This window comes from Crocuta crocuta, unplaced genomic scaffold, assembly GCF_008692635.1.
Source record: "Crocuta crocuta isolate KB4526 unplaced genomic scaffold, BGI_CrCroc_1.0 scaffold179, whole genome shotgun sequence".
NCBI classification, from domain to species: Eukaryota; Metazoa; Chordata; class Mammalia; order Carnivora; family Hyaenidae; genus Crocuta; species Crocuta crocuta.
This window is the reverse complement of record NW_027551568.1, coordinates 1,140,762-1,153,216: the sequence shown is the minus strand read 5'-3', so window position 1 is coordinate 1,153,216 and position 12,455 is coordinate 1,140,762. Positions and strand designations below refer to the sequence as shown.

Below are 12,455 nucleotides of genomic sequence, written 5' to 3'. Positions count from 1 at the left end.
ACTTACCAAAATTGTGGGATGCAATGAAAAAAGTGCTTAGAGGGAAATGTATAGCATCTAATGCATATATCAGAAAATATGAGGGGCGCCTGGATGGCTCAGTCGGTTAAGTGTCCGACTTCGGCTCAGGTTATGATCTCATGGTTCGTGGGTTTGAGCCCCCGTGTCGGGCTCTGTGCTGACAGCTCAGAGCCTGGAGCCTGTTTCGGATTCTGTGTCTCCCTCTCTCTCTGACCATCCCCTGTTCACACTCTCTCTCTCTCAGAAATAAATAAAACATTAAAAAAGCTGGGGCGCCTGGGTGGCTTAGTCGGTTAAGCGTCCGACTTTCGCTTAGGTCATGATCTCGCGGTTCGTGGGTTCGAGCCCCGCGTCCGGCTCTGTGCTGACTGCCAGCTCAGAGCCTGGAGCCTGTTTCAGAGTCTGTGACTCCCTCTCTCTCTGACCCTCCCCTGCTCACGCTGTCTCTCTCTTTCTCTCCTAGAAATAAAAATATTTTAAAAGTTTAAAAGCAAAATTTGTAAAGAAAATATGAAATACCTATAACCACTAATCTAAGTTCTACCTTAGGAAACTAGAAAAAGAAGAGCAAAGTAAATCCAAAGTAAGCCAAAGAACATAAATAATAAAAATTGGAGCAGAGGAGCACCAAGATGGCTCAGTCGGTTAAGCGTCTGGCTCTTGATTTCAACTCAGGACATGATCTCAGGGTTTGTGAGTTCAAACCCCACGATGGGCTCTATGCTGACAGTGTGGAACGTGCTTGGGGTTCTGTCTCTCCCTCTTTCTCTGTCCCTCTCCTCTTTCTCAAAATAAATTAAAATAAACTTATAAAATTAGAGTAGAAGTGACTGAAATTGAAGAGAGGAAATCAATAGAAAAAAATCAATGAAACAAAAGTTGATTCTTTGAAAAGATCAGTAGAATTATAAGTCTCCAGCCAAGTTAACTAAGAAAAAAAGAACCATATATATAAGCATCAAATCATTGTGTTGGACACTTGGAGGGAATATATGTTGATTATAACTCAATTTATTTTATTTTTTTAATGTTTTTTATTTATTTCTAGGAGAGAGAGAGAGAGAGAGACAGCGTGAGCAGGGGAGGGTCAGAGAGAGAGGGAGACACAGACTCTGAAACAGGCTCCAGGCTCTGAGCTGGCAGTCAGCACAGAGCCGGACGCGGGGCTCGAACCCACGAACCGCGAGATCATGACCTAAGCGAAAGTCGGACGCTTAAACAAAGTCAGAGGACAAACACTACCTGATTGCAAGACAAATCATCAAACTATAAAAATCAAGACAGTGTGGCGTAATGTAAAGATGGATGAATAAATCAGCATAGAAGAGCATCCGGAAATATACCCTCACATATATGGACAACAGATTTCAAGCAAAGGTTCAGAGGTGGTTCATTTGAGAAATAGTCTTTTCAGCAAATGGTGTTGGGACAGTTGGATATCCACATTTAAAACCAAAAACTTTTAGGGTGCCTGGCAGGCTCCTTCTCTGTGGAGCGTGGAAGTCTTATCTCAGGGTCTTGAGTTCAAGCTCCGTGTTGAGGGTAGAGATTACTTAAAAAAAACAACAGCTGAGGCACCTGGGTGGCTCAGTAGGTTGAGCGTCCGACTTCGGCTCAGGTTATGATCTTATGCTTCGTGGGTTCGAGCCCCGTGTCGGGCTCTGTGCTGACAGCTCAGAGCCTGGAGGCTGTTTCAGATTCTGTGTCTCCCTCTCTCTCTGACCCTCCCCTGCTGTCTGTCTGTCTGTCTCTCTCAGACATAAATAAAAACATTAAAAAAAAACAACAACAGCAAAGCTTGGACTTTCTAATTTTGCAGTCTATCGGGTATAATGGGGCATTTCATTATGTTAATTTGGACTTTTCCAGTTACTGATAAAGTTAAGTATCTCTTCCCTTGCTTCTCAAGCATTTGGGTTTCTCTTCTGTGAACTCTCTATTCCTTCCCTGGGTGCCGGTTGGCCACTCCCTTCACTGTGGGGCACGCATGTCCCAGATCCTTGCACATAGTCCTGGAGGAACTGGTAGGCGGGTCCTCATCCTGGGCTGGCAACTGGAAGCAATGTCGGGGTTTAATCCTAGAGGCACCGAAAGCTAAAATGCAGTGCATTCAAGATTGGGCATAATCTCATCTCTGACGTTTGAAAACACAAACGGACCTGTCACACTGAAGGTTTGTTAGTGAGGCACACATCAGCCCACACCCCCAACACACTAGAGCTGGGGGCGGGAAGGTGCCCGGGAGAGAAGCGAGCTGAGGGATTCCATCTGCGCCCCGGACTGCAGATCTCTCCACCACCCAGGTACAGGGCGGCGAGGCAGTGGGTGCGTCCCCCCTCCCTCCCCACAGCCGTCTTCATGAGATGGAAGGTGGAGCCTGTGGGTGTGGAGAGCAGAGGGAACGTGTCTGAAGGGGAGATTTGGGCACAGGCACCTTCCTGAGACAAGGAGGTCCAGGCTGTGACAGGGAAGGGGCCGATGTGTGCGGGGAGGGGTGAGGAACCAGGAGGCGGGTACCTGCCTGAGCCACTGAGGTGCTCCCGGTGTGGCTGCCCTTCCCCTGCTCACTACCTACAGTCTCTGTCGCCCTCAACCGCGGTGTCCCCTCGTCGGAGGCCCGGCCCAGTCATGCCACGCCACGGCGAACACGTCCTCGCTCCTGGCTTGTCGGCATACTCCGGGGTGCGTCCTGGTCCGCCCTCCTCTGCGCAGGACCCTGGGCCACGGCTGCAGCGGGCACCCCGGAAGCTGGCTCAGGGGAGAGGGCGCCCTCCAGGCGGAGGGGCGCTCACTCAGTTTTGTGCCTGCCTCGGTTACATGCCCAGAGCCGGCTGGAGCCCAGGCAGGGCTGCTTCCTCAGAGGGGGCTTGGCGGCTGGGCATCTGGGAAGGGCAGGCCCAAGTGGGGCAGGCGTGGGTGTCCGGGACAGGCCTCGGGAAGGCGGCCTGCAGCTGACCTGGAGGGCAGGGAGCCGCTGCAGGCGCAGCTGCGCAGGCCTCTCCCGGGACAGCTGCCCGGCCAGGGGCACACAGCGGGCTGGGGACCAGGCGGCTTGGCCAGGCTCCCGCCCTCCCACACTCCGGCGCCCCCCGCCCAGCTCTTTCTCCCTACCGCACCTCTGGATCGCGGGACACACAAGGGCGAAGTCTGGGTCTGTGCTCGTTACTGTACCCTCAGCACCTGGAACACCACCGGGCACAAAGCGAGCGCTCGCTGCACTTTGCTGAAAGAATGAATGAATGAATGCAACCAGGAATGCATTCAAGCGCAAGGGAAGCACACGTCCACCCTGGGCGGTCCGGCCGGCGCAGGGCAGGGCGCCGTCTCCGTCGCGGCCCGACGGGGAGCGAGCAGGCACAGGCGGCCCGGCAGGAGCCTTCGGGCGCCGGCAGACCCAGCAAGTGCGCCAGCGCTCGCAGCACGCCGGGACTTCCGCCGGCCCCCGCTCCCGGGCGCCCCGCCCACCCGCACAGGGGCGCGACACCCCTCTGTGACGTCATCTGCCACCGCCTTCCAGAGAGCCGGCCGCGGGCGCCGCCATGCTGCGTTACGGAGGCTGGCGGGCCTTCCTCGGCGTCGCCACGAAGCATCTCGCCGAGGCACCGCCCCCCCGGAAACGTCACCGCGGCTCGTCCGGCCGGGCGCCGCCATGTTGGGGGTCCTCGCCGCGAGCGCGTAGGTGTCTACATAAGATGCCGGCTCGGCAGCGCCCGGCTTTCTCCCCCCCAAGATGGCGTCCATGCGGGAGAGCGACACGGGCCTGTGGCTGCACAACAAGCTGGGGGCCACGGACGAGCTGTGGGCGCCGCCCAGCATCGCGTCCCTGCTCACGGCCGCGGTCATCGACAACATCCGCCTCTGCTTCCATGGCCTCTCATCGGCCGTGAAGCTCAAGCTGCTGCTTGGGACGCTGCACCTTCCGCGCCGCACGGTGGACGAGGTGAGGCGGACGGNGCGGCAAGGTGTTTGGGGGCTTTGGTCGTTTCCCCCCCGAGTACCTACACCGTTTTTAAACAGGTGTGATCGACAGGCGGTCACGGTGGCTCCAGGCGCGCGGCGGCGACGCAGCGTTTGCGTGCGTCGTGGTGCGCTCGCCTCACGTCTGACCTGCGGGCCGAGGTTTTTCTTCTGAGGAGAACTTTAGGGTTGTTTTTTTTTTCATGTTTGTTTAGTTTTGAGAGGGGGAGGAGGGGCAGAGAGCGAGAGAGACACCGAATCCGAATCGCCTCCAGGCTGAGCTGTCAGCGCAGAGCCCCCGAGGGGCCCCAGGCGCCCTGCGGGGAGAAGCTTTGCAGAAAANCGCCGCATGAAGCGCAATCCTGCGCTCCGTGGTTTCGATTTGTATTTGCCTTCGTACTAGCGTGGGTTGAGCATCTCTTCGTGTGTTTATTCACTATTTGGTTTTATTTTTTGTGAATATATGTTCAGATGTCTTGTGCTTTTCTAATAGTCTTTTTTATTGCTATATAGGTTTAAAATAAATATATACACACGTCGGATAGCAGTCCTTTTTTCCAGTTGTAACATATGTTACAAATATTTTCCACTTTTAAGCTTGACTTAGCCCTTTCCATGGAGTCTTTGGGCATACAGAAGCTCTTCGCTGCAAGTGGGTGCTTGTACCAGTCGTGCCTTGCTCGGTGATTGGACNGGTGCGCCTCCCGGGGGGGGGGGGGGCTGTGCTGTCTTGCTTCAGCAGCACGTGGGCCTTTCTGTCACTTGGGAGCCTTCAGTCTACCTGGAATTGATTGTGCTGCGAGGCTGGAAGTGCGTTAGCCCAGCAGCACGTACTGGAACAGCTGTCGGCTGCCTCAGGTCTGGTTCTGCCTCTGCCCCCGTTTGTGTGAACGGCTCTGCTCATAACCCACTGACTCCTCTTTACACAAAAACCTTGACAGAAGCCCCTCCCACTTTGTTCTTCAGGAGCGTCTCTGGCTATTCCTGGTCCTTTCTACTTCCCATGTGTATTTGATTTTCACTTCTGAGGTTATACCACATGTTGGGATTTTGACTGACGTCAAAGACTGAGTTGAATTTATAATGCATTCTGGGGTGAAATTATCTCAATAATACCGAATCTGATGAATTTTGAATATGGGCATATCTATTTAAAAATTTTTCATGTTTTATTTATTTCTGAGAGAGAGAGAGACAGTGTGAGCAGAGGAGGGTCAGAGAGAGAGAGGGAGATACAGAATCTGAAGCAGGCTCCGGGCTCTGAGCTAGCTATTAGCACAGAACCTGACACGGGGCTCGAACCCACGAGGGGCTCGAACCCACGATCCGTGAGATCATGACCTGAGCCAAAGTCGGACGCTCAACCGACTGAGCCACCCAGGTGCCCCAAAATGTTATTTTTTAAGATGAGTTTGTGAATAGTATCTGTGCTTAAGCCTTGCTAATTGCAATGATTTTTTTCTGTAAAGGCTTTAGTTTTCTGTTTACTTCCTATTCCCTTTCCAGTTACATTTTCTTTTTCTTGCCTTACTGCGCGCACCAGGACCCTTCCAGTACATTGTCTTGTTTCTGGTCACACAGGAAGAACTGTGACTGCTTGGCCAGCAAATACTGTGTTTCCTATTATTTTTGGTAGCTAGCTTCTTTCTGGTTAAGTAATTCTTTTCTATTTCTAGATTTTTTTTAAGTTATAAGCATGAATGAGTTTTAAGAGTTCTATTGACATATAATTCACAAAGCATACAATTCACTCATTTGAAATGTACAATTCAGTGGCTTTTAGTATCTTCACATTTGTGTAACCATCATCCTAGACAATTTTAGAACATTTTCATCAGCCCCAAAATAAACCCTGTACCTGTGAGCAGTCTCCCCTCCACCCCTACCTCCCCCTTCCCTAACCTGAGACAACTACTGATCTGCTTTCTGTATCTTAAGGATTTGTCTATTTTGGACATTTCGTGTGAATGGAATCATACGATATGTGGTCTTTTGTGATGGGCTTCTTTTACTTGATGTAATACTTTCAAGATTCATCCATGTTATAGCATGTATTAGCATTTCATTTCTTTTTTTATAACTGAATGGTATCCATTGTATTGGTAGAACACATTTTAATCATCAATTACTCATTAGTTGATGGACATTTAGTTTGTGTATACTTTTTAACTGTTATGAATAATGCTGCTGTGAAAATTCATGACCAGTTTTTATGGGCATATATTTTCAATGTGGACATTGGATTTAAATTCTCAGGTATATGCCTTGGAGAAGCATTGTCTGGATCATACTATAACTATTTGGAAGAGCTGCCAAACTGGTTTCCATAGTGGCTTCAGCACTTTCTGAGCCTCCAGTTTCTTACGTCCTCCCCACTTCGTTATTATCAGTCTTTTTGGTGTAGCCATCCTAGTAGCGTGAACATGGATTTTGAAATTTATCAAATGGTTGAAAGATCCCGTGGCATATAATTCACCGCATTCATAGAATAGCATCAATTGTAAACCAGCTTTGCATCCCTCAGGTATAAACCTAATTTAGTCATTTTTATACTGTTGGATTATGCTACCCAGATATTTTGTGTAAGAGTTTTGTATTTATTGGGGCGCCTGGGTGGCTCAGTCGGTTAAGCATCCGACTTCGGCTCAGGTCATGATCTCACGGTTCATGGGTTCGAGCCCTGTGTCAGGCTCTATGCTGACAACTAGCTCAGAGCCTGGAGCCTGCTTCAGATTCTGTGTCTCCTTCTCTCTCTCTCTGACCCCCCTGCTCATGCGCGCGCTCTCTCTCTCTCTCTCTCTCAGAAATAAATAAAACATTTTTAAAAAAAAGAATTTTGTGTTTATGTTCATGGGTGAGATTAACCTCTAATTTTACTTTTTGAGATTGTCCTTGTCAGATTTTGGTATTGAAGTTATGCTAGCCTTATAAAAGGAGTTGTAATGTATCTCCTATTTTCCTTTTCTTTGGAAAGCTTAATAATCTAATTGTTTCTTCCTAAATGTTTGGTAGAACTTAGTAATAAAGCCATATGGGAGACCTGGATTTCCTTTGTGGGAAGATTTTTGAGTATTGGGGGTTTTTTCCCCTTATTATTTTATTTTTGAAGTTTATGTATTTATTTTGAGAGAGAGAGAGAGCGCGCCCATGTTCATGCATGTGACTGGGGGAAGGGCAGAGAGAGGGAAAGAGAGTATCCCAAGTAGGCTCCGTGATGTCAGCACAGAGCCGGATGCAAGGCTAGATCTCATTACCCTTGGATCATGGCAACTGAGTAAGTCACCCAGGCATCCTGTTTTATATTCTTTTTTTTTTTTTTTAAATGAACTCCACTAGACACAGCAAGTAGGAGGTCATTCTTTTTTTTTTTTTTTTAATGTTTTATTTATTTCTAGGAGAGAGAGAGAGACAGCGTGAGCAGGGGAGGGTCAGAGAGAGAGGGAGTCACAGACTCTGAAACAGGCTCCAGGCTCTGAGCTGGCAGTCAGCACAGAGCACGACGCGGGGCTCGAACCCACGAACCGCGAGATCATGACCTAAGCGAAAGTCGGACGCTTAACCGACTAAGCCCCAGGCGCCCCATCCTGTTTTATATTCTTAAGGAAAGGTTTGATGTCTATTTTTTTGTTTTTTTTTAAAAGATCGACCATTTCTACTAAAACTTCAAATGTATTAGCATAAAGTAGTTAATAATTCTCTTTTTAATATTAGAATCATGTGTAGTGATGTTCCCTTTTTCATTTTTTCTTGATCTATCTCACCAGATATTTGTTAATTTTATAAAACTTCAAAGAACCAACTTTTGGCTTTGTTGGTATTCTCTGTTATGTATGTATGTGTTATTTGTTCCACTACTTTTTTGTACTTTCATTATCTTCTTTCTTCTATTTCCTTTTTTATTTTGTTCTTTTACTAATCTCTTAAGATGGGTGCTGACCTCATTTTTCAGTGCTTTTTCCCTAAAATAATATGTATAAAGCCATAAATTTTCTTCTAATCACAGTTTTAGCTACATCCTGCAAGTTTTGATAAATTGCATTTTCTTTTTTTTTAAATTTAACTTATTTTTTAAATTTATATCCAAGTTAGAATATACTGCAACAGTGATTTCAGGAGTAGATTCCTTAATGCCCCTTACCCATGTAGCCCATCCCCCTCCCACAGCCCCTCCAATAACCCTCTCTTTGTTCTCCATAATTAAGAGTCTCTTATATTTTGTCCCTCTCCCTGTTTTTATATTATTTTTGCTTCCCTTCCCTTATGTACATTTGTTTTGTATCTTAAAGTGCTCATATGAATGAAGTCATATGATATTTGTCTTTCCTGACTAATTTCACGTAGCATGTAGCTCCATCCACATAGTTGCAAATGGCAAGTTTCATTCTTTTGATTGCTGAGTAATACTCTGGTGTGTGTGTGTGTGTGTGTGTGTGTGTGTGTGTGTGTATAGCATCTTCTTTACCCATTCATCCATCGATGGACATTTGGGCTAGGATACTAGGCTAAATACCTAGTAGTGCAATTGCTGAGTCATAGGGTAGTTCTATTTTTAATTTTTTGAGAAATCTCCATACTGTTTCCCAGAGTGGCTGCACCAGTTTGCATTCCCACCAGCAGTGCAAAAGATCCTCTTTCTCTGCATCCTCGCCAACATCTGTTGTTGCCTGAGTTGTTAATGTCAGCCATCCTGACAGGTGTGAGGTAGTATCTCATTGTGATTTTGATTTGTATTTCCCTGATGATGAGTGATGTTGAGCATCTTTTCATGTGTCTGTTGGCCATCTGGATGTCTTTGGAGAAGTGTCTATTCATGTCTTTTGCCCATTTCTTCACTGGATTATTTGTTCTTTGGGTATTGAGTTTGATCAGTTCTTTATAGATTTTGGATACTAACCTTTATCTGATATGTCGTTTGCAAATATCTTCTCCCGTTCTGTCAGTTGCCTTTTAGTTTTGCTGATTGTTTCCTTCCCTGTGCAGAGGGTTTTTATTTTGATGAGGTCCCAACAGTTCATTTTTGCTTTTGTTTCCCTTGCCTCTGGAGACGTGTTGAGTAAGAAGTTGCTGTGGCCAAGGTCAAAGAGGTTTTTGCCTGCTTTCTCCTCGAGGATTGTGATGGCTTTCTGTCTTACATTTAGGTCTTTCATCCATTTTGAGTTTATTTTTGTGTGTGGTGTAAGAAAGTGGTCCAGGTTCATTTTTCTGCATGTTGTTGTCCAGTTTTCTCAGCACCACTTGCTGAAGAGACTGTCTTTATTCCATTGGATATTCTTTCCTGCTTTGTCAAAGATTAGTTGGCCATACGTTTCGGGGTCCATTTTTGGATTCTCTATTCTGTTCCATTGATCTTGGTGTCTGTTTTTGTGCCAGTACCATACTGTCTGGATGATTACAGCTTTGTAATATAGCTTGAAGTCCAAATAGCATTTTCATTAAGTCACAATACTTCCTAATTACTGTGATTTCTTCACTGACACCGTGTAGTTTAGAAATGTTTCTTAGTTTCCGTACATTGGAGAGGAAGAGATTTTAGTTAAGTTTTGTTAGTGGTTTCTAGCTATATTTGAGTGCTTATCAGAGAATACAGTCTACATTATTTCAGGTGTTTGAAATTTAAGATTTGCTTAATGGCAAAATATGTAGTTGGTCGTTGTAAACATTGTGATTGAACTTGAAAAGATTTATTCACTAGTTTTGAGATCCATTGCCCTGTATATATTCATTAGGTCAATTTGTTTATTGTATTGTATAGATCTACTACAGTCTTACTGATTTTTTAAAAAATTACTTTATTAGTGAGAAGGGTATGTTGTTCTCTATTATAATTATAGATTTGTCTTTCTCCTTACAGTTTTATCAACTTTTGCTTTATATGTCTTGAGGCTATGTTATTAGGTACATGCAAGTTTAGAATTGTTATAGTTGCCTGTTAAGCTGAACCATAGATCTATATATAGAGCTTTCTGTATGTGGTAATGTTTTATTGTTAAAGTCTTTTTTTGTCCAACTTTAATATAGATACATCAACTTTCTTTCATTAATATATATCAATATATGTAGTTTTGGAATTTCATCCATATTACCAGAAATTTTTCATTTATTTATTTTAGAGAGAGAGAGGAATGCTTGTGCACACATGCGATTGGGAGAGGGTGTGGAGAGAATGCCAAGCAGGCTCTGCCCAACACAGAGCTCTATCTCACTAACTGAGATCATGACCTCAGCGGAAACAAGAAATCCAGAGTCAGATGCTTTAACCAACTGAGCCATCCAGACCCAGACAACCCCCAACCAGTTTTGTTTTTTTTTTAAGGTAAGCTCTACTCCCAATATGGGGCTTGAACTCAGTGACCCCAAGATCAAGAGTCTCATGCTATACCAACCAGGTATAGCATGAGCCAGCCAGGTGCCCCTGTAGTATAAGAAATTATAATAAAGGGTTTATTGGTTAGGTTGCAAAAGGATTAGGCCATTCTGGATAGTTTACTTTTCTGAAAAGCATTTTTATTTTCTTTTATTAAAAAACTTTTTAATTTTTTCATTTTTTTAAATGTTTATTTATTTTTTGGAGGGGGAGTTGTTTGTGACCAGGGGAGGGGCAGAGAGAGGGAGACAGAGATCCGACGTGGCCTCTGTGCTGACAGCAGAGAGCCTGATATGGGGCTCGAACTCATGAATTGTGAGATCATGACCTGAGCCAAAGTCAGATGCTTAACCTACTGAGCCACTCAACACCCCCCCCCCTTTTTTTTTTTTAGTGTTTTAAGTAATCTCTACACCCAGTGTGAGGCTTAAACTCACAGCTCCAAAATTGAGAGTCTTCTGCACAACCAACTGAGCCAGCCAGGTGACCCAAGAAAATTTTCTGAAACATCTTAAGTCACTTAGCTGTCTTAATTATCTTATTTAAAGGTCTACTACATTTGAAATGTCATTCTAAAGATTAAGCTTTTCTACATAAGACTGTAGATACAGGGGGACAAATGATGGGGCTGAACGTGCCACCCTGTTTAGAGTTCCCCATAGAAACAGAACCCGTAGTGTGCGCGCACGTCCCCTATGAATACTTGTGTATGCCATATGTGGGGGTGGGGGTGGAAGGAATTGGCTCACATGATTAAGGAATCAGAGAAGTCCCAAGATCTGCAGTCAGCATGCTTGACACCCAGGAGAGCTGATAGGTAGTGCTAGTCAGAAAGCCAGCGAGTTGGAGACCCAAAAATAACTGGTAGTTCAGTCCAAATCCAAAGACTGGAAAAGACCAGTGTCCCAGCTCAGCCAAGCCTTGGAGTTCTGTCTTCAGTTGGTTGAATGAGGCCCACCCATATCAGGGAGGCGACTACTCCAGTGTACACATTCAAATGTTAATCTCATCTCATCCCGACACACCTAGAATTAATGTTTGACCAGCTGTCTTGGCACTCTCTGGCCCAAGCATTTTGACACACAGCTTAACCATCATGGACAGCATCTGCTACTGCTACGACTTGTTTCATAGTGAAGTCCTCAAACCAGTTTGCTAGTTTTGCGATGTATCTCTTCTTAAAAGCGAAGTAAACAACAGTCTGTGGCTGTTACCAGGGAGGAGAAAAAGAGATTAGAATGATCCGGTATTTTAGTTTATTTCGTAAGAGGTACAGAAGTAGGTTAGGGCTCCTGCTCTTTAAGTTTTCATTCTGGCTCGTGGCTTCGGGACGACGTCTTGAAAATGGAGGCACGTGATTTCAGAGTACAATGTACATGAGGCGTTTTGCTAACTACAGAGTGTCATAAAATGTAAATAGTGACTTTGGGATGTTTGAGCTGTATTGGAAAAAGCATTCTAGGAAATAATAAATGCTACGGTATAAAACCCGTGATCACTTTGGTCTGAGACACTGACGCTGGCGCCAGTGAAGGTCTTAGACTAGCAGGACTGGGAGGTACCGTGCATCGTATGTGAAGTTCGCCAGCTCCAGGGTGACCATGGGACGTCCCGGGGAGTCCAGGGATCAGTGACTGGGAGGGCTGTCGATTCTCAGCCGGAATAGCAAAAAGGTAATATCCGGCAGCTGCAAAGGGAACAAGACCTAGTTTCTCAAGGACACGCACTGCCGCTGTGAAGTGCTCGGAGAGCCCTTCAGTCACCGTGGCCGCCTTACTGAGAAACCTTTGACTAAAATTACAGACTCGGGGACTTGGCTGTGTGAACTCAGAAGGAAATGTCCCACTTTTACTTGGTGCCTCTCCGGTGCTTAGACACAGAGAAGCAGCCTCACTTCGCATCCCGGGGGCAGAGGGGCAGATGAGGAGTGTCTGAATGTGACGTCCACCTCTCTTACCTGTGCTGTTTTCAGAGACACTGGACCCAGGTCCGCGTCACAGTTCTGACACGGACCTTTTTTACACACGGACTCACCACTTTGTTGAAATTTCACCTAAACTCTGCTCTCCCCCTGGAATCCCATCCCTGTTTTTCCGCGGCGGGTGCCCGTGAA

General features: G+C 46.0%; 1 protein-coding gene across 1 annotated transcript in view; it reads left to right on the top strand.

The window, feature by feature from the left end:
• The first annotated feature begins 3,634 nt into the window (after window positions 1-3,634).
• The window catches only part of NELFA (negative elongation factor complex member A), a 24,679-nt gene continuing 15,858 nt past the window's right edge, over window positions 3,635-12,455 (top strand). Inside the window, exon 1 of the mRNA XM_077750451.1 lies at window positions 3,635-3,961. Within this exon, the coding sequence (XP_077606577.1) occupies window positions 3,752-3,961 (210 nt within the window). The 5' untranslated portion in view covers window positions 3,635-3,751. The remainder of the gene's footprint in view (window positions 3,962-12,455) is intronic.